General features: G+C 43.4%; 1 protein-coding gene across 5 annotated transcripts in view; it reads left to right on the top strand.

The window, feature by feature from the left end:
* The window catches only part of WDR59 (WD repeat domain 59), a 1,538,892-nt gene that overhangs the window by 384,703 nt on the left and 1,131,950 nt on the right, over positions 1-22,239 (top strand). For all 5 annotated transcript variants that reach the window (XM_069604207.1, XM_069604197.1, XM_069604168.1 and 2 more), the window contains exon 6: positions 5,009-5,046. In XM_069604207.1, coding sequence (XP_069460308.1) covers positions 5,009-5,046 — 38 coding nt within the window. The remainder of the gene's footprint in view (positions 1-5,008; positions 5,047-22,239) is intronic.

Here is a 22,239-nt window from a genome sequence, read left to right as displayed (position 1 = left end):
ATATGCTCTAGGTAATGTGATCTTGGGGTTTGAGGCCAAGGATCAGTCGGGAGGACTTGTTTTGGCAGCGCTGTGGGTGTAGATGAGGTTTTTCAGGAGGCCAAAAATAGAGGCTTTTGGAATAATCCAGTCTGGGCAATGCGATTGCTCTTCGAACTACAATCTTGTGTTGCATATTAAGGCAGGGGGTTGCTTTTAGCATAGGGAGGTGTTAGTGACAGGCTTAATCTATGTGTTGAATGATAGCTTGTGGTTTTAGGAAAAACAAAAGCACTTCATTTCATTCACTGGTGTGAGGGGAAGGGGCAATAAAAGAGTGGCAGGTTGAAAGGGAGTGACCAGGGCTATTGGGACATAGGAACATTCAATAATCGAATCCTGTTTTTCTACTAGGCAAGAGGAGATGATGAGGAATATATTGGGTATGTGAGATTAAATGCGATTTGTGTGTCCTCTGCATATAGCTGGAAAAGACTGGGCAAAGCGATGCAGGATATCTACTAGGGCTTCACACAGCAGTTAAAAAGCCTCAGGGTTTGACAGAGCCTTGCCGAACACTAGCTCCAAAACAGAAATGTGTGGAGCAGATCATGCTAGATCTCACTGGGATGTAGCTGACTTGGAGGAAGGTGATCCAATTCAAGGCAACACCGGTAATGCCAAAAGTGTACTGTAATATCTGCAGGAGGATTTCTTGTTAAACTGTGTTAAATGCAGATGACCAGTTGAAGAGGAAAAGAACAGGAACGTTATCATCTAGGTTGACCAGCAAATCTTCGTTCAATGGAAATAGGGTGGATTCTGTATTCAGGGCAGAAACTGGACTGATTGGAGTGAGAGAGCTAGTGTGATTCCGTATAGTCAGAAAGTTGTTTGATTACAACTTTTTTTAGCATCTTTCAGGGAAGGTCAAGGAGCTGAAGCATTGTTTTTCCATCACGGCCCATTGGTTGGATCTAGACTGAGTTGGGATCAACCTGGAGAGACTTTCGATTGTGTCTTGGGAAAAGGATGCACGATTGTCAGCAATTCATGGGTTGTTGACGTTCACAGGGAGGCAGGGCCTGCAGGACATTTAGCCATTTTGAAAATTTGGGAGGTTTTGTTGCAAGATAGTGAGATTTAGCTATGGAAGGAGGATTTCCTCTTTCTGAGAAGTTTAATTGTATCGTCTGTCTTGTCTATCATGCATTTAGATTTACACAACTTCCTTCCAGAGTTCTGCTTGCATGTTTAATGGATGCAAGTCGTCATCGAGCTACCTTTTGATAGATTTACCAGGGGCTTTGAGAGGTTTTCGTATCTCTGAGGCTAAAGTGCCTAAAACTCTGGTGCTATCCGCATTCGCTGCGCGAAAGGATGTCGGGGCAAGATTCGCAGACGGCAAGGACAAATAAACTTCTTTAAAGTTCAGAAAAGTGATATTTTATATCTGCCTAATTGGTATCGAACCTATGTTGCAATGAGTGGAAGGTTAGGTTTCTAAAGATTTTTGGGAAGTTTGGCAGCATCAGGAGATTTACCAGGGGTTGGAGAAGAGTATGGCATTGACAATGTGACCAAACTGTGTGTGCGGCAGCTGTGGGCAGCAGCCCAAGGTTAAGGTTGTTAAGTTCGAGAAATTCTTGGCTGGTCAGGCATTTAACCAAATACTCGGGTCACCCATAATGAGTATTTTGCCAGAGAGCCTGCACTGGGGTGATCAATTCGGCTCACTCTTTCAAGGGTCAATAGGCTATGAGCACAGTAAAAGATTTTAGAACTATGGAGTAGCTAAACTAGATCACAACTGCTATTAGCCTAATCCACAACACACCTTCAGGGTGATGGAATCCCCCAGGGAGCAAAACAGGGTACTTAAAAAGCTCCAATGCCATGGTAGCCATATGTGCTACAGAGGGGAGCACATCAGAAAAAGGGCTGCAGTGACAGGGTGGGGTACCAAAAGAGAAGCTAAAACATGGCAGACGGAGTTAAGGGGACCCACACGGTTTACGGAGCAAGAACCCCAAAAATGAAATTCTGCCATAACAGGACCTACATCAAAAACCCATACAGTGCTGATCGCTTAAGACCATAAGCCTATCAGAATTCCTGGGCAAATCAGCACAGCCATGTGTTATTGTTCAGTGCTGAGAGATGAAGATCTTTGCAGATTCTTTTGAAAATACAGACAAATGGCAATCGTGAAATCCCTAACTCAGGCTGCAAATAAATTCCACAAAAGGTAGCCAAGCCAAGAAGGCCACTCAAGAACCCACAAATGGATCACACAAAAAACAAAAGCAGACCATGCCAAGAGGGCCACACAAAGCTGAGAAGCGAATGGGGCACTGTATTTCCATAACTGAGTAGAAGGATGAGAAGTGAGTGGGGTGCTATATCCCCAGTACTAATCCAGAACCTGAGACCAAGTACTGCAGCAGCCAGCTAGGGCATCTAACCCAGATACTGGTTCCAAGGTAAAAGTCAACCTTCTGCTAATATTTGAGTTCCATGTAGTTTTTGCTTGTGTTGATCAGATGTCCTGACCATTTTTCCCCAGTAAGTGCCATCCACATCTGACTGCGGACGTGACTCTTATATGTTAGCGGTTCTTGCAGGACCCCCATTTCTCCAAAACCTAAGGGTTACTGCCAAGGTGCCACTTCATTTTCCTCAGCCAGAAAACGGACCCAGGCAGTTGAACTGGTTCTGTTTGATGGCACTGTATTATAATATAGCGTCTGCACAAGTTGTAGCCATTTCGCCTCAGAGGAAAACCTTTTCTTGCTGAAGTCTCTCTAAATGGAGTCTCTGCATTGTGAAATCCTGTAGTCTGGCAATTGTAGTCAACCTTGTGTGATTGGGTGGAGACTGGTAAGGTCCATGTAGTTTCAGACCTGAGCTCTGGTCAGAAGCTCACAAAGTACTGTGTGGGTGCACGAGGAGGAGTTGGTGTCTGGGATTTCTCTGGAATCCACATCTTTTGAGTTTTCTTTGATGAGTGTTTATGAAAGGTGGTGTTTGCTGTCTGGCATTGATTGGCTGACTGCTAAATGTTTGAATGGTGCATTGGTATGTGATTGGAAGCTAGGGTAATTGTTGTCCTTCCTGTTGGCATTAATGCTCCCTCTGTATCTGGAACTTTGTCAATCACTGGGGGTTGATCTTGAAGCATCTAGAGAAACAACCTGAGTAAGGTGAATTATCTGCACCGTCATCTTTAGTTCATCAAAAATCCTTATGGTTAAATTCCTCCTCTCCGACTACCAGAAGAAACTGTGTTCAATGCTCCGTTTGCTTGATTTGTCATAGACCGCTGGATCTACTGGACTGGAGGTGTCTTCATGCATCTTCAATTCTAAGGGCTTGTCTGTGCTGCTTGACCCCTCGAACTGCACCTTTCTTGCCTCCTGACGTGGCTGTTGCATCAACTCAGTTTTTTGCCTGTGCATCCTCAGGTGTGGGGGGGATCCCTTCGACTTCATCTGGAATTGCTGGTACATTCCTCCAGGGTGCTGGACTTTACTGATCTTGGCTATCCAGCTGATAGCCTTGTCCGCCCATGCTACTGGTTCATGGATTCCACTCAGCATGCTACTCAATGATGCAGCCTTTGCTGGGATTTCCTATTGGGGATCCCCTTACTTTCCTCTAAGCAAATGTTGCAATCTCCCATGGCAGTAGGGCTCACGTGCTAAGATAGCCCACCTAGAACTGAACCACGAAATTCCCTGCTGGTGAAATCGCCACTTATCTCTGCCATTTCCTGTCCTGGGGAGCGGTGAGTTAAAGTCTGCATCTTAACCTCGACTTCTAGGTCCTCTCATCCCCTCTGGAGGCCTTCCTAGGGGCCTCCTGGCTTGTAGGGCCCTTTGGGTAGTTGGCTCAATTGCACAGTAATTGCAACACTTGTAGAGCCCGTAACTCGAAGGAAACACTCTCTAAACTAAGTAGGGACCCTAGAAATATTAAGAAACCCCTCCCAAATCCTGGTGGTTACTTGAAAACCACCAGCAAATAGACACAATTTGCAATCTTTGAGAATCTATGTTAGTGGGGGTTGTAAATCATACCTGATGGTACCCAGGTCCCATACAGTTCTTGCCATGGTAGCTGTTGTGTGGCTGTTGCCTTGTCATTCCCGGGAAAATACATCAATCTTGGCGATGCCAAGATTCAGTAATCCAACCTGACAAATACCATAGCCATGACGAAGACCTCAACCATGACAAGGGCACCACCATAAAAGAAGCATGATGGGTAAACCCTGGAACTGTGAGTGACTTGCTTAATATTGTCCTGGGCAGAGTTTTTATTTGATGTTAATTACGGATCGATTTTTGGATGCTGGATCCCTTAGAATATGCCATCTTCACCTGTTTATGTTCACCTCGCATCCTGATGCTATTCTGTGTAGTTTCTCCTCTTAATTTGTAGGTTCTATTGTCGTTCCTCCAACTTTGTACTTCAAAGGTGTGTTCAACTGCATTTACTTGGATTGTGAGTTGCTGTTGGTCCCTCATGACATGACAAGTGCTCCCAAAACAACGCTAGTCACCAATTTTTGAGCAAATTATTGTGCCGATGCCATTCAAATAATTTGAGGATAGAGGTGACTGAAGTGGTGTTCTGGAGAGATGTTCAGTGTTATAGTGTGTTGACCACTTAGTGTATTTTTCAATGATCGAAGATGTTGTTGGAATCGACCACATGTGCGGGCTATGCACAGTAAGCTGAAAATATAGTTGGATGTGGGTAGCGTTTCCAATGTTGTCTTGGAGGAAGAGAACAATGAAAACTGCTCTCAACTGTTATCACAGTATGAATCATCTTTGGCAAAATCCAAAATGCCTTGGAATTACTTTCCAGCAGTCTTAAACATGTGGAAATGTCTAAGATGGAGCCCATGTCCACTACAATCCAGGCCCTCTGCTGGCTTCTAAGCATAGTTTTGCAGTTGTCTGTCTTTATGTTGACATTTACCCAATTTGGTATTCACTGTTGCTTTTTTTGCTTTGTTTAGGGACACAAGAAAACCGTCTGTCTCATTATCTGCTGTGGGTGAGTGATGGACGTGCATATCTCTGTAAAATACTCATTTATGAGCTATTTTGTTCTTCTAGCTACATGTGCATATCTCTGTGCTGCTATGAGTCACTCCCAGTGAGGTCCCACTTGCCCAGACCCCCAGGGAGGGCATTGCTTAGTGGCCTCACCTCCCTAGCCTCACAGGGGGTGGTTCCCCTCTGGGGAAAAGGGACACATTGTTCAGATTCTTCACAATGTGTATATCTGCAAAGTTCTGGGGCAGGATGCCTGGTCTGTGGAGCCCTGTGATGGGGTGAGAGGGTGTGGTAAGGACTGTGCACCTTAACAGAGCTGAATGTCAACTTTGGCCAGTGATGGGGTCTCGTTTAGGGGGAGGTGAGATGAGAACCAGATCTACGACATGCAGGCAAGCAAACCTGCGGGATCAAGGCACAGTATGGTGGAGTATTTGTGCAACCAGAATTTGAAAAACAATCATACGGCACATATTCGCACCACAGGAGGGCACCTCTGATCTACCTACCAAGAACTAGCAGTAGGGGTGAAACTAATTGTGGTGGAACTCTGCTACCTTTCCCCAAGCAATGCCTGCTGCTGACATATCGCAGAAAATATCCTCAAGTGATGCTTTCTGATTTTGGTGCAGGAATCAATTAAACAGAGAATAGATGTGAGGAAGAAAGAACCTCAAACAAGTGTCTGAGTCAGAGAAGTGCCATTAGCACCCAGGGAAGTGCCATTAGCCAACCAGGTGGCTGGAACAGCGGGCGAGAATATACATTCTCTGCCTGCTGTTCCAGCCACCTGAAGCCCTTCCCTGGGTGGCTCCATCTTCTTGAATTGTTTGATTTTTTTTCGAATGTGGGGAGGCAACTGGGAGCCTCTTCCTATTGCCCCCCCCATAACAAACCCAACCCCTTCCACACACCCCCTCTGTCCCTCCCCACTTACCTGCTGGACCGGACCTTAATACTCTGTTCCTAGCACTCTTCACTCTCCCGGCCGCCATAGAAATGGAAAATGGACTTAGTCGGCTTGCATTTGGTTTTGGGGGTCTTTTAGTGGAGTGATTGCTCGAGCCTACCTAGGCTCGGGCTGGGGGCTGCTAAAGGCCATGTCCGCTTCCCACAGTGGGGGTGAAAGCCATATAAGGTCATTCTGTTGGCTTCTATTGATTAATTCCCAAAATATATGAACAACCTTCAGACCTCTGTTAGCACTATGGAGGGCAGAATGTTAGTACTCGGCTTCAGGGTAACAAACACAGAGCATAAGGTGAAGCAACTCCGAGAGAGGGATGAAGTATTTTAGATTACAGGAGTGTAGGCCTCCCATTGGGAGCTTTACTGCTTAGATGACACCATATGTCAAATACAGCAAGAAGGTGGATAAAGGGAACTGTCCAGCCATTATCTCCTTTATTAATGTATTTATTGATTCATACGGAACTATCTGCGAAGGCAGTTGTTTCATAATTCCCCAAGTGGGAAGAGAAGTGCAGCCGATCAGTCTCAGCTTTGGAACATTCCAAATCAGTTAAGTGCAAGGGAAGGGTGAGGGTGAATCAAGTGCCTGTAGTTACAAAAAGAGCCACCAACACAAGAGAGTCCAATCCTGAATCAATTGTTGGTAATGGCCTTCCTCCTCCTGTCCCTACCATGGGAAGAGAATGCCATCATTATCATCATACATATTGTTTAGTCCGGAGAGTAATCCATCAAACGGATGACGGTACATAAACCATAGAAGCAGAGTTACTGAAAGTACCATTTTTTAGTCTACTATTGATTACATTGCAAAATTTTGACAATTTCCTGACTTTCGGAGCTTAAGAGGTAATTATACATAGTTCATTTAAAATTATTTACGATGATGGGTTTAGAAGAAATCTTTGTTTCTTTTCCCCCCATAAACTGATGCATCTAAACTCGGAATAATCCAGATCTGGGTTTTTTGACCGTGGCAGAATTGTTTGCAGCGGAATTGACTGTAGTCAATTTCGCAGAGAATACAATTTTACTGCGGCCAAACTCACCAAATCTATGTCCCCGCAACTCATCCCCCATTCCCCTCCACTTATCTTTTCTCCGTCTGCTGCCTCTCCTGACCCTGCGGCATCAGTTCTGTCCTTCTAATGCAGGTCGGATCCGACGCAGCCAGACCCCTTTATTTTTCTTTTATTTTTGTCCCCTGCCTCCAATCTTAAGGATGCGGGAACACCACTGCAACCCCCAAGGACAAAAATACCAAACATGGGGAGCGCTGAACATGGCGATTGGTATTTTTTACCCAACTTGATCGAATCAAATCGATTGAATGGTAATGGCTGAATTCGGTCAAATGTACCATTCGATCAATTTGGGTAATACCAATAATCCATCTCCTCTTAAGCTTTCAGTGCTATTGACTTAAAAGTAAAAAATGTAGCTCTTTCGTACCTAAGCCACTACTACACTTTGTCTTCGCTGCCTCTCAGCGCAACATGACAAAACTCACTTAAAAGGTATCTGGTCGAGATGTGTTGTAGTCAAAAAAATAGTATAATTTCTATCTGTAGTGAGTTTAAGATATTCTGGACGCCGTTCCTTTTCAAATCTGAAAAATATTGCACTATGCTTTGTATTCCTCTGTTTGCACACCACCTATCCTCCGCCATGGATACTAGAATTTCCTCTTTTAAAATTCTGGGTGTCTCCTCATGGCCATCCCATGTGTTATTATACCAACGTATCCTTCCCGTTGCCCTCAGAATCTCTTTACCAAGTGTCAGAATAGAGTAGACCGCAACAGGATGAACATTGGTACAGCAATTGGTCTTCCAGTGCTCTGATGTGACTGTGAGGTAATATGTCACACCCGACAAATCCCCTTTAGAGATAAATAAATAGAGGTAGAAGCAGGTGATCCATATGCTGATGGAACTCTTCTGGCAACTTTGCAAGATGCACGTGACCTGCAGCACACCCTAAAGTCCTCAAAGGGGAGATCTTCTTGAAGATAAAAGGATCCAATCTTCTAGGATTTAGGTTCGAAAACCTTGAAACGGTGGAAGGCCATACTGAAAAACTGAAAAGAAATTAAGGGAACAAAGATTTCAGCTTAATTTTGATCCCTAACAGTATGTTGTACATGGGGCGAAGCACAGAACCGGGGATCGGATCTATGTTGCTCCACGTCGTCTTGCTTCCAAGGCGAGCGTGTTGCCCCTGAGCTATCCTCCCGAGACAGATGCAATTGTACCAGAATTAAAGCTCATAAAAATAACCTGATTGGTGTGAAGGAAGGCAGAAATACAGCCTTTCTTTTGTGGTGGTATTGAGTGATGTTAGTACTACGACTGACTATGAAAATGATGACCTATAATAATTTCTTCAGCTTGCATAGCTGTTTAGAATGACATGCTTTGCGGAATACAGAGTCTAGTGGTTGGTGAGGAGTATTACTACCTGTGTTTTTAGAAAAATTAAAAAAGGGATCTATAGGGGGTGTTCATGCCACACTATCCCTTTTTGTATGTGTGCAGGTTCTCACAATGCCACTTAGTGATTACATCTGTTTGTATTGTATAATTGTATTGGACTGGGAAAATTCAAATTAAGTTACATTTAGTGCTCAGCGGAATAAACCATGCAGTCCGGTTAGCCCCAAAAGCAGAGTGATATCGAGGTGGGATGGTGAAACGGTTGAACTCGTATATGCCAGAGAGTGTCACAATTTCCAAAAAAAGAACCCTAAAAAATCAACCAGCCCACACCTATGAAGAGCCAGCTACCAAATGTGCTCAGTTGGAATCCATGGATCCGTATGTTTGAAGGGAATGAAAGAGCCACTGTGTCTGACTATACAGAGGCCTGGGCTTATTGTTTGATGCAAAACAAGTACACGCCCCTGAGGCTAAAGGCACTCAAAATATTATACTGAAATATACCCATTAGGCTCCTTAAGCACAGACACAGAAAAAGGTGTATCACAAACACATTCAATTAAACAAGCCTCCGAAGTAACTAAATTAAAACATGGCACTGTGAAAGAAGGCTCCAATAAATGTGTCAGTCCACAGAAAAAAATGCTGAAAAACAAGCCCCTAGATAATACACAGTGCTGAAAAATCAAATCATAAGCAAGTATCCAACAACTATAAAAACCCATCAAAAGGTAGCCACCGAAGAGTTAGACACCGAAGGACACCCTTACTCCCAAGGCCCCGAATAACATTCTCTTAAGAGTAACTCAGATGGGAAGGGTGAATCTAAAATGACAACTTTTAGTCTAGACTCTAGCCTAATCCAAGAAGACAAACCTCAAGGGGACCTCTTTCTGACCCAATTTTTGACTCCCTTAACACTTCCCCTTTAGGCCACACAGTAGTGAACAGACACTTGCAAAGGAACAACTATTATGCACACGCCAATATGGAAGAGGTGCACAATAAGAACAGTGGGAGGCGGGTGAGATGTATAGTGGGGAAGGCATAGAAAAGGATCTTGAGGACAGGAAAAATGTATTTGATGTAAAAGATGCTCCTTCATGGCATGGGCAGGCTTGGACACAAACGTTATTCAATGTTAACCTACTAATGCAGTAAAGAGAGTCCATCTGGGGGAAGACACCCCACCCTTCAAGATTAGGAAGATACAGGACTCTGTATTTGCGGGACAAATTGGAGACTTTGCATCAGCATTAAAGCACTTCCTCTAGGCTTTACTACTCCTGACAAGGAGGATATGCAAGAGTATCCTAGCGATTACGCAGACAAGGTTGGGACTCCACCCCAGATTCCCCTACAGAGGATCAGACTACATATTGGACTTTATTTAATTGGGCTGCTTCATTCTTTAATATAGACATGCAACAAAAACTAGAAGAGCAGGATTATAAATTCCTAACATGCAATAAGTTGAAAAATGGAGAAAGGCATCAATGGATTCTCTGGCCACTATTAAAGCGATGAATGCTCACATTGAAAAGAAATTCAAACCAGCCACTATGACACCTGGTTGAATGGAGGCCACGAAATTACAGATTCCATGGTTGCGGCTATGGCTCGAAAGTGATGGAACATCCCCGCCACTAGTGACACTCCTCCAGAACGTGAAAGCAGAAGACTTTTTCATTTGGCCTAGAAAATAGGTAGAACGGCAGTAGACAATAAATGCATTGCGAATGTTAAAGCAGTCTCAAGCTGGTATGACCACACCATAGTGGGATGCAATGCAGAGTCTGCTTCATGAAAGGCCAGAAGGTATCAGAAAAAGGTGTAAGCCATTGTTATGGAGGGTCACACCACTGTCAATGTTATATAAAAGCAGCTTTCATGCAGCACAAACTGGATGCCTTTTGGCCCACTATGTTAAAATGTTACTCCTAGCTTAGGGTGACTGGGTTTAAGCTGGAGACTCAGATGATTTTAATTAGCACACCACTGGATGGGTGACCATCTATTTGGTGAGGAGGTGGGTGAAAGCTGCAAAGGCAAAAGCAGATTCAGATAATCTTTAAGCACTTTCACAGTTGCGAGTGTGCTGCTTATTGTGTAGGGGGACATCATCATCCAGAGAGAATAGCTTGGCACAAACATTTCAAACCAACTCAGGGTGGACTTGCCACAAACACTCCAGCTGAGGCTGAGTGTGAGAACCAACCAGGAGAGGTTGAAACCGCTGCTGAAGATTCAGAGCTGGAAGAAGACCTTAACCCTGTTGGAGTTCTGGATCCTAAAGACCATCCTGAGCTGCAGTCTTTACTGGCAGAAGGTGGCCCCTGTAGGGCAGACTTCAGCGGAGGTCAAAGAGAGTGTCCTACTCTTGATGACTTCGCCAACAAGCAGCTTCTAAGCTGGAAGGGCAAGAGCCAGGGAAGCACAGGTTAGACTTGGAGGATGGCCTTCTCTACAGTGAACCTACTGAGTCTACAGGATACTTGTAGTGCCCCAGGAGGCGAAACCTCAGTTCCTACAGTTAGCCCATGATATTTCTTTAGCTGGTCACTTAGTTTTAAGAAGACCAAGGCAAGGCTTTCTCTATATTTCTACTGGCCTAGGTTGGGGTCTGGTGTAGATACATTCTAAAGGAGCTGTCACACTTGTCAGACATCTGGCAAGAGTGGAACCAGGAATGTGGCACCCTTGGTGCCCCTCCTAGTGGTGGGAGTTCCTTTTGAGAGGGTAAGAATCATCGACATTGTTTGTCCCTTAGACCCTCCCACATCTTCAGGCAACTGATTTATATTGGTTGTGGTAGACCATGCTACCCAGGTATCCTGATGCTATATCCATGAGGACTGTTACTGCTCAGGCATTTGCTAAGGCCCTACTTGGTATTTTTACCAGAGTAGGTTTTCCTAAGGTGGTTATCTCTGACAGGGGATATAATTGTATGTCCCACTACATGCAGGTCATGTGGAAAAACTGTGGAGTGACCTACACGTTCTCAACTGCCTACCATCCTCGGATCAATGGGTTGGTAGAGAGGTTTAATAGAACTATGAAGAGCATGATAGGTGCTTTAGAAGAGCCCCTTAGATGAAAGTGGGACCTTCTACTGCCATGCCTTCTCTTTGCTTATAGAGAAGTCCCTCAGGAAGGGGTTGGATTCAGTCCCTTTGAGCTTCTCTATCGTTATCCGGTTAGAGGTCCATTGGCCCTAATCAAAGAAGGGTTGGAGAGTGCTCCTTCCTACAAGCCAGTGAGAGTCACTGATGTGTTAGGTCTCCGAAGGAGAATGACGCAAATGATGACAGAAGCTTCAGAAAACTTGAAAGCAGGTCGGGCTCTGGTGAAGCATTGGCATGACCAGAAGGCCAACATGGATGAGTTTACTCAAGACCAGCTAGTTCTTGTCATGATACCTACAAGGCAGAGGGCCTTGCAGGACAAATGGATTGGACCCTTCAAGGTTGTGGGAAAACCTGGAAAGGTCAATTATTTGGTGGACTTAGGCAATCCTAAGGAGGCCCCCAGGGTCTTTCACACCAACCGGCTAAAGGCCTATGTCTCTAGACCAGACCTGGGAGCTTTGCTTCTAGCCTCTTATCAGGAGGAGAGTGAGCCTCTACCTGACCTCCTCAGGGGACAACCTTTAGATGGAAAGATAGGAGTGCATCTCTCTTCTGATCTGACACTGGAACAACCGGAGGAATGCAAAGCTCTGTTAAATTAGTTTTCCCCTCTGTTTTCACTATCCCCAGGCTTGACCTCTTCGGGCCAGCATGAGATTCTTAGTGGTGACTGTTTACCTGTTAAAAGCAGAGGTTACAGAATGTCAGACCATGTAAGAACCCACATAAAGGAAGAGGTCAACAAGATGCTTGATCTCGGGGTAATAGAGCCATCAACAAGTCCAAGGTCTAGTCCAGTTGTACTAGTGCCAAAGGCAGGATCCAAGGAGTTGAGATTCTGAGTGGAATATAGAGCCCTTAATGCAGTCACAAAGACTGATGACCATCCTTTACCTTGGACAGGTGAACTGATGGACAAGTTTGATTCAGCCCAGTACCTCAGTACATTTACCTAACATCAGGATATTGGCAAATAGCTCTGACGGACCATGCCAAGGAGAAAACTGCATTTTTGACCCCAGCAGGCCTCTCCCAGTTTAAGGTTATGCCTTTTGGATTAAAAAATGCACCTGCTTCATTCCAGAGGATGGTGACTCTTGTTCTGAATGGGATGGAGGACTTCTGCATGGCATACTTGGATGACATTGGAAAGAAGATGTAGACCACCTAGGATGTACATTGCAGGCTCTTGAGCAGACCAATCTGACCATAGAGGCAAGTAAATGTCAAATTGGTCAGAGTAAAGTGGTCTACCTTGGACATGCAGTAGGAGGAGATGAAATAAGGCCATTGCCTAGCAATGTACAAGCTGTACAAAACTGCCACCCCTACTACTCAAACCCAAGTGACAGCCTTTCTAGGTCTCGCAGGATACTATAGGAACTTCATAGAGAACTTTGGGACCATTGCTTCTCCCTTAAATGTGATCTTCTCATCCAAATTCCCCAAGAAGGTCAGGTGGAATGAGGAGTGCACTAAAGCATTTGAAGGACTTAAGAAAGCCCTTTGTCAAGCTCCAGTCTTAAGAGCACCTGACTACAGCCGCCAATCCTTTATTGTACAGACAGATGCTTCCAATACAGATATAGGTGCAGTTCTGAGTCAGCTGGATGAGAAAGGCAGGGAACACCCAATCTGCTTCATTAGCAGGAAGCTGAAGGAACCGGAGACGAGGTGGGCAAACATAGAAAGAGAATGTCTTGCCATTGTGTGATCTTTGAAGAAGTTCAGACCATACTTGTATGGGTCTACTTTTGTGATTCAAACAGACCACCAACCCTTGAGATGGTTAATGCAGATGAAGGGGAGAATTCTCAAAAATGTGACAATTTCCTCCACCTTAGAGACCCCCAGCAACTTTGCTGGATTTTGAGAACTTTATTTTTTTAACCTGGAGAGAGCGAGACCCCTTTTCCCACTCTTGTGTATTTTAATGTGATTTTCTACACTGATTCATTTTGGTTATGGAGTCTAACCAACTCCATAGGCATCATCTTTTACAATTGTGTCACAAAGCACGCTCAGTGCAGTGACACAGGGAAGTCTTTCAGATTTCCCAAGGTTTAAATACCTTCTCTGGGATCAACTACTGTGTCCCAGAACAGTGGAGTGAAATTGACTTCACTTAGTCCTGTAAAATTCTAGACCCAGCACACCCTATCTTACAATTGAGTGCTGGAGGGGTTACTTAGTATCCCCTGTGTCTAGTTACTCATGTAGCATTCATATGTTACCCTTTCCTCTCAGAATGGCTGGTGGCAGTGGTTTTGCATGAATTACCATGATTTACCCCGACCGCGAATAGTTTGACACTCCGGCAACGTTAAATCGCAGGAGCCATGTTTTTTCAAAATGGCGCTGAGCCTCCTTTGTTAAATTGGTGCCCAGTCTTCTTTTTTAGCATTTCTTTGTGGAAAGATCATTCTCGAGTTTTTGTCTGTGCGCCAAACCAGGTTTGGTCTCTTTGTTCATTAGCCTTTGGCGGGCTTCAGGAGTGAAACCCGCCTCTGGCTCCAGAGTGTCTGTGGTAGGCAGGAAGTGAGGGAGGTGCCCGAAACTCCCTGTGCCTCATCTCCTTTGAGACCCAAATGCACTTGTGACGATTGGCTGGTTGACTGTCCGGCAAGGACAGCCACCCTGCTGGGTGAGTGGCAGCTAGGCTGGAATGAATGGGAGAGAACTGAATAAAAGGCAAGTCTCTTGGCTTGGAAGGCAGAGTCGACCACTGGATGAAGGAACCGAAGAAGAGCTTGAAGAGGACAGCTGATGCAACTCCTGGACCGTTGGTTTGCCTGGTGAAGCCCTGCTGCAGGTCCAACTTGCCAAGTTTGCATCGACAGAGAAGCCCTGCAAGGACTACTTCTCCCTTTGAGTTGGTGGGACCAATCGACTTCCAAGTAAGCCACGTGGACAACCATCTCGGGGCTAGTTGCATTTCCTCAGAAACCATAGAGCCAGGGAGAGTGACACCGGATTGTGTGCGTTGCTTGTAAACTGGCCGAAAGCTTGTGGAAGATCCTCCGGACTCCCACGGAGCAGGACTGACCAAGCCTAACCTCCCCTCAGTTGAGTGCGGGACCTCAGATGTGAGGAAAGTCCACCTTGACAGCCAGGAACCATGCTTATTGCCATTTGCTGTACTGCAAGGAGCTGAAACGCGAAACAGCCACTGAAAGTAAAGTTTACCGGTTGCCAGCTTTGACGGTGCAAATACAGTACAGGAGTCCCCCAACGTCCTCCCTCTTGTCGGCACGACTGAGTTCCAGGAACGGAGAGATCTTCATAGCTGTACAGGAACTGAAGTCTTCAGCTGCATCTCTTTCTTCTTTACTAAGGTACTGTAAAACTAGCCTTGGAGAACTTACCTCTTACTGTGGAAGTGCTTGAAACTTTTGCAACTCACAAGTCTAATCAGCTTGTGGCCCTTCATTTGGTTCTTCTTTTTATCAGACTCCTAAGATCATGTGCAAAGACTTTTCCATTTACTTACCTGAAGTGCTGCATCCTATACAAAGACTTTTGCCTATTGACTTTGGCTTAGCCTATTTAATTGAATGACTCTTCTCTTGCTATCTGAAAGTATTTGCCCTGCTTATGAAAATTTGTATTTCTTCTGTTCTAATAACCTTTGCCTTTTACAAACTATTGAGTGTATTCTGTATGCCAACAGTAGGGTACTAATGTCCCCAGTACCTTTGTTACTGAAGTCACCTGTGGGTGTAGGCTTTGTCTGTGGGCCATCCCAAAAGGGCCCTGTCTGATCCAGAAACTCACAGTATTGAAGTTTATTTGTGTTACTATTCTATTGCTCCCTTCTGAAGAAGGCTTTATAACTGACTGATAAATACATTATTAATTGTTTATGCAAGAAACCTTGAGTGTAAGAGTTTATTTGAATACCTGTATCTGTGAATCTTTGTGTAACTCCACTACAGCTCACATTTCCCCTCTTGAGATAAGCCTGGCTGCTCAACACGCTACCAAAACTGTGTAGTACAAGCTTATACCAAAGATTGGGTTGCCTATACCTGTAGTCATAGTTGTTTGTAGTGTTCCCAGAGGGTATTGCATACAAACTTTGGCTAGCACCCACCCAACTTTCCCAACACACAGTTTGAACTAGGGCGCCTCCCCGGGGTCATCAGACAGAGCGATCTCTTCCAATTCACCAACATCAGCCCCCTCTTCGAGGAGAAGGCCTGTCCCAATAGAATTTTTACCAAATGGTTCTATTTGTTACATGATGTCATCTCACTCTGTTGAAGGGCCCATCATTCCCGATATACCTGGATGGTATTCCCTCTCATCCAGCAAGACAGCTACAGGCATACCGTGTAGTGATCGACCGCACAATAAGAGCATAACCCCTCAACGCGAGTGCAAGGATTCCACAAAAGCAGAAACCTCCGCTGGGTCGGTGAAGAAGAGGGTCTTGTTACCATGTATGACTCTTCATTTAGAAGGATATAGCATTGCATACTGTATGTGTTTATCTCGTAATGGTGTTTCTTCACTACCAGAAATGACAATCAAGCTCTTTTTACTGACGGGATGAAATCTTGATAAAAGGACACTCTAGCTCCCTCATACTGCAAGTCACCCAGCTCCCATGCTCTCTGTAGAATGGTATCCATGTCGCTGTACTTAAAAGTTCTCAAAATAAACGGGCGTGGGTTTTGGCCTGGTCTCAGCATCCTTCCCGATATTCTGTGTGCTCTTTCCACTGTAAATTGGAGCCATAGCTGAGAATCTCGAAACACCTCTTTGAAGAAACACTCCATAAACATTTCATGTTTTGCGTTGGTATTGACTCCGGAAATCCCCGTAACCATGACATTATTACGCCTGTATCGCACCTCCAAATCTTCATTTTTATCTCTTATTTCCTTCACCTCCTTCTGCAGACCCCGAATCACAGTCATGACTTTGCCACTTGTATCTTTAAGCACACCGACCCAATGCTCAGCTTCTCTTAAGCGGCCCCTCTCCTTTTTCTATTCTCTCCTGCATTCAATCCATTTTATACTCCATACCGTCTAATTTGATGTTCACAACAGCAAATCTATTCTTCATTTCAGCCAGCACTAAACTCCACTCCGATTGGCGGTCCCTGACATTTTCAGACATGGTTTTTTGCGAGTCAGGAACAATTTCACCTTCACTCTTGGCCCACCTGGATGAAGCCATAGTGCCCTTGTGCAGTGCCAGCCCCTCTTCTTGAGTAAAATGAAGGCAACCCTGCTTCTTACTTCCCTTTGCCATTTGATAATGGTGCCACACACAGGTTCTCCCTCGGATCCCACAGTAGTGAGCGATATCCACTGATGATTTTTTTCTAATCGACCATCACAGTTTTGCGCACAGGTCAGCCTGGCCTTCCAACTTAGCTCGCATACCTGAAGGTTTGTGCCACCTCAGGGTTATCAGACAGTAGTTTAGTGTGCCTTTACAGATCCGCAGTTACCCACACATCTAGTAACTCTCTACTCACCTGGGGGCAAAGCGTGCTATATCCCCTACCTGTTGATTCCAAGTTGGAATCATCACTCCCACTTGCTATTGACGATGTAAATCAAGAAATGGGGAGGTCCCAATGTTCCAAGTTACCAGTCAAGGCACACAGCGAGGGTCCGCAATGGGCCGGTAAACAATATGCTGTCTTGCGGTACAGGACCACACCAATCTCAGTCCCCGCAGCGGTTACAGCCGGATTTCACTTTTGTCTTTGCAGTCGCAAAGTCAATTATCATCCAGTCTTATAGCTCCATCAAACATCTTCCAGCAGCACTCAAGTGTTTATCTGCACAAGTATTCTGCTGAGCCCTAACAACGGCGTTCTCTTGTCCCCCGTCTCCGCAGTGCTGTGCCAGACCCTTGCCGGTAGCATGTGGGCATCCGTGGGAAGTCGCCAGCAGTTGTTTAGGCCCCTCTGCAGCCGGTCGTTCTTGCAGATATTTCCCTGTCAATAGGTGGGATAATGTGCGTTCTGCGCCGCGGATCAAGGTCCCGAGCACTTCAGGCGATCGGGTGTTGGAATCACACATCCTTGGGCAGCCCCAACTCTATGTTCAGCCGAGGCAGTGTATTACGGTGGATGCCTTTTTTTCCGTTACGGGCCACTTGCACCCCTATGCTTCTTTCCACTTTCTCTCATTTTCTGCTTTTGATCAGTCTTTTAATCACTTTCTGCTCCGATCTGCTTTTCTCACTTAGCGCTCTCTGTGCTTGCTGCTCTGCCTTTAGCCTTTCAGCTTTCTGCTTTTATGCTTTTGCTTCCAGCTATGTCTTCTGATTTACTCTGGCTTTTGCTTCACTCTCAGCCTTTCCGCTTTAATGCTTTCCTCTTTCTGCAATTCCGTGTCGTTTTTACTGTTCGTGACTTTCCCCTGCTCTGCTTTCATCCAAACGCACGCTCCCGAGTTTCTCTCACATTCCCCATGAAACTCAACTGCAGAGTCGTGTTGAGAGGTGGTTCTTCCTGGAAGTGCGGGGTTGAGGTCAGTGTTTTACCCCCTGCCCCTCAGGCACACTTGGGGTCGGCACTGGCCCAATGGGAACGAGCAATCTTCTGGACCTGGCCTGCTGAATGCAGGCAACGCTTCTCCGGCTCCCTGGAGGCACGGCTCCCTCGCCACACTGTGCCATAACCGGTAGTTAGTCAAATTCACTTTATTATATAACTCAATCATTAAACTCAATAACTTAAACCAATTGATTAAAGATAAGTTAAAATGAACTTCATGCATCTTCCCAAAAGCATGCTTTTGCTATTCGTGTGAGCATTCATTTGAAGTCTGGCTGTACCAATATGTCCCACACCACATTGGTGATAACCAAGCCGTGGTGTGTTCATATTAAGGAATATTAATCATTTTGGACTCAACAGAGATGTATTAATCTTCTAATGTCTTACAAGATAAGTCTCAAGTTCCTAAACAAGTTCAATCAATCAATTGGGTTAAAAGATTAGTGTTTGATCTTAAAGCAGTTCAGTGTGTTTGAGATTAAATTGGTCTCATCCTTGATCAAATTTCAAAACCAGCTCTTCAATTATTTTGATTCTTCTCCTCGTCATCAACTTTAAAATTGTGCGTGATTATTATCAGCACCTGAGTACAGTCAATGTTCAACTAATTAGTTACTGTGATATCACTCAAAACATGGTCATTAGTCATATTGCACTTTAATGTAGTAAAAATTAAATGTATATCACCCTTAATTCAAATTGTAATAATTGATCATGAATAGTTGGATCCTTCTCCTCCGATATTCTCAGAATTACGTGTGATAATGTATGTAATTATCAGCATCTAGATATAGCCAATAATCAGCCAATTAGTTTCCATACTTCCGTTCATATTAGGATATAGTCATCAAGTCTGAAACTAAAATTCTTCCTTACCTAGTTATTTTACAATTCTCCCAAACCAGAGCGTAATCCTGGTCGGGCCCTCAGTATTTCCGCGTGGCAATCTCCCGCGATCGCCATTTTGAATTTGTGTGTATATATATATATATATATATATATATATATTTAGGCAGGTTGCCATTGTGTGACGTCATGACGCGTGCAGCGTCTATGCGCCAAGTCTTTCTTCCGTGGTATTGTTAATAATGTTAAGGTTACGAGTTAATTGTTAAATGTACCTATACTATTGGGTGATTATGATGAAAAAATCTGATATAATGTCTAAAGTTGAATTTCAATTAGGCGCGATCGCATCATAATATTGAGTGATACATATGGTTGTAATTTTAATGGTCTCTTGATGACACCTCGCCTCGGTGTTGAAAGGGTGTCAACCATAATTCCACACATATAGTGGTTAACCAAATCTGAAAGGTGTGAATAACTGTGTCGGTCACTAGAATTAAGCCGATCACATCAAAAATCGGAATCTTACGATTCATAACGACTCAGTCTTGGTGTGCAACTGATCTCAATCAAAGTGTCGAACCATTAATAGGATAATAGGATGTTGTGATGTTTCCATGAACAATCGCTATTCTAGCAGATGTTTCCTTCAAATAAGCTGTACACTTCCAAAAGCAATTTCCAAGTTCATATACTGGACCTTCTTATAAAAGCTTGTTTAAAGTGCCATGCCATTGACTGTGCGGTTTCCATGAACAATCTTCATTGTAACATATGTTATCTTCAATTAAGCTGTACACTCCCACGTGAAAATGCAAATCTTTTATACTGGACCTTACATTATAGGAAAACATTCGTCCCATGTTCACACTTTAAAACATTTCTTAAGCAATGTAATTAAATATCATCTTTGATTCCGTTTGTTTTAGCATGAGTTTCTGATTTCCCCCACAAATACCAGTTTACACTTTACGTAGTCCAATGAAACAAATATTGTCTTGTTGCCCATTTGGTGCTGTTCTTGCCAATGAACTGCTAAAGGCAGACTCACATCTTGTGAGTTAAGGCTGGACAAGTGTTCACAAATACGTAATACACGTATTGTAAAGCCCACATAAATTCGGTGACATACACAAATAGTCGCATAAACTACATATTTTGATCTGCAATTGATAAGATCTGTAATTTGAACTTCTGTGCCATCATAATGTTTGTATATATTGGTATATGTATATGCATATTTACACATGCTAATATTAACACATATGTAGAACCCTTGTGTGCGTGGCCTCATCCATATACAAGTTTCTAAAGTATACATGACAAAAGGTTTAAGGAAAGAAGGACTATTTATCTTTGAGAGTAAGTGCCTGAGTACATGTAAATGTTGGTTTGTTACCTATATAGTTATTTAGGTCATTATCCATCTTTAGAAGGTGCCAGTGCTTGTTGACCATTTTAAATAGCATATTTGTGTCCTCTGAAAATTTGGTGACTAGACTCAATTTACGTTGTTCTTCTTTCCAAATGTTTTGGGTTTTAACATCTCATTTATGTTCATAGTTCTAGTTTCTTGATGTGCTGGCGAGATACGTTCTTCGTTGTATCCTCTCTCCAAAAATCTCTTGCTTAGTAAGTCACACTCTAAATCAAAGTCTCAATTTCTGTGGGTACGGAAACATTCCCCAACAGGGATGTTACCGATAGTGGATTTTTTGTGACAGCTAGAGGCAAAGAGGGTGGAGTTAACTTCAGTTGGTTTTTCTAAATGTTCGACTCGCTATTCTTGATATACAGGTTCATATCTAAAAAATCTATATGTGATGAATCAGTGTGTCCTGTAAAATACACTGTTGTCATTCAGATCGTCAATCAATAGCTGTAAGGTATCTGATGTCCCTTTCCAAAGGATTAAAATGTTGTCTACAACATGTTTCCACATAATAATTTGATGTTTAAAGTCTGGATTGGTCAGAGCATGGGTTTACTAAAACTGTCCCATGAAGAGATTGGCTAGCAATTAGGCATATTTAGCACCCATTGCTACCCCCTTAGTTTGAAGATTATAGTTTTGGTTAAATAGGACGTAGTTATCATTCAAAGTGAGCCAAAGAAATTCTTTAACCATTTCTATATGATTTCCTTTCGATGCCGAAAAATTTGAGTATGTGAAATCAATTGCTTGTATAGCCAAAAGATGATCTATCAAAGTGTAAAGTGATTTCACATCTAGAGTGGCCAAAACATAGCCTGGTTGCCAAATGATAGTTTTGAAAGTCTGCAGAACATGAGTTGAATCCCTAATGTAAGAGGCGAATTACTCAAATTGTTGTTTGTTTAGGCTGTCATTATAGGTCGATAGGCCTTCCGTGGCCCAACCAATACTGTTAATTATTGGTCTTACCTCTGGTAATTTATCAAATTTTTTATGAATTTATGGAAGAAGGTATATTGTTGGCATAATAGATTCCGTAATGGTAAGGAATGTTCTTTCTTTGTCCCTTTATAAATCCTTTGTTGTACCACTTAAAAATAATTGCGGACATATCTTTCACCACTGACTTTGTGGAATTAGATGTACATTTATTGTAACATCCTGGTGTAGCTAGTTGTAAATTGCCCATTTGGATATGCTCATTTCTATTAAATATCACAACCGCTCCACCTTTGTGTGCCTCCTTTTTTCACTATAGTCTGAGTTGGTTAGCGTTTTTTAAAGGTACATTTTATTCACAATCAAGATTATATCTCCTATAGTTAAATTGAGATTTAGTTTTGTCCATATAACAATGGATTTTTCCAATAATAGCTCTATGGAAGGTTTCTATAAGACTTTCTGTCATCACTTGATGACTACATTTGGACCTTGGTTTAAGCTCTTGCATTTCAATATTTCTGGGATGTATACCTAATTCATCACAAATGTGGTCCCGTGTTTTCGCAGTCATTTTCTAGAGATAATAAACGATGTCTGTTTTCTCTGTTCGAGATTTTTCGACATAATCCAGAAACAAAGTGAACCGCTACCCCACCCTCAAATCTAGTCAAACCTCTACTTTCAGTGGAAACGGATCATTAGTGATGCACAGCGCCTTTGTATTTTTCTAGTGCATAAGTTAATTTATTTCGACTGATTATGCACAGTTCCTATCAATCATGGTATCAAAAATACATATATATAACAAACATAGACGTATGACAACATTTTTCCAATATATTGTGGGGCTAAACTGGTTCTAAAGTATCTCTATTGTGGGGTTAGTATTCAAAGTGCT

This window comes from Ambystoma mexicanum, chromosome 1p, assembly GCF_040938575.1.
Source record: "Ambystoma mexicanum isolate Mex_15411 chromosome 1p, UKY_AmexF1_1, whole genome shotgun sequence".
Classification (NCBI taxonomy): Eukaryota; Metazoa; Chordata; class Amphibia; order Caudata; family Ambystomatidae; genus Ambystoma; species Ambystoma mexicanum.
The sequence above is the reverse complement of the archived record's forward strand: the minus strand, read 5'-3'. Positions and strand labels throughout refer to the sequence as shown.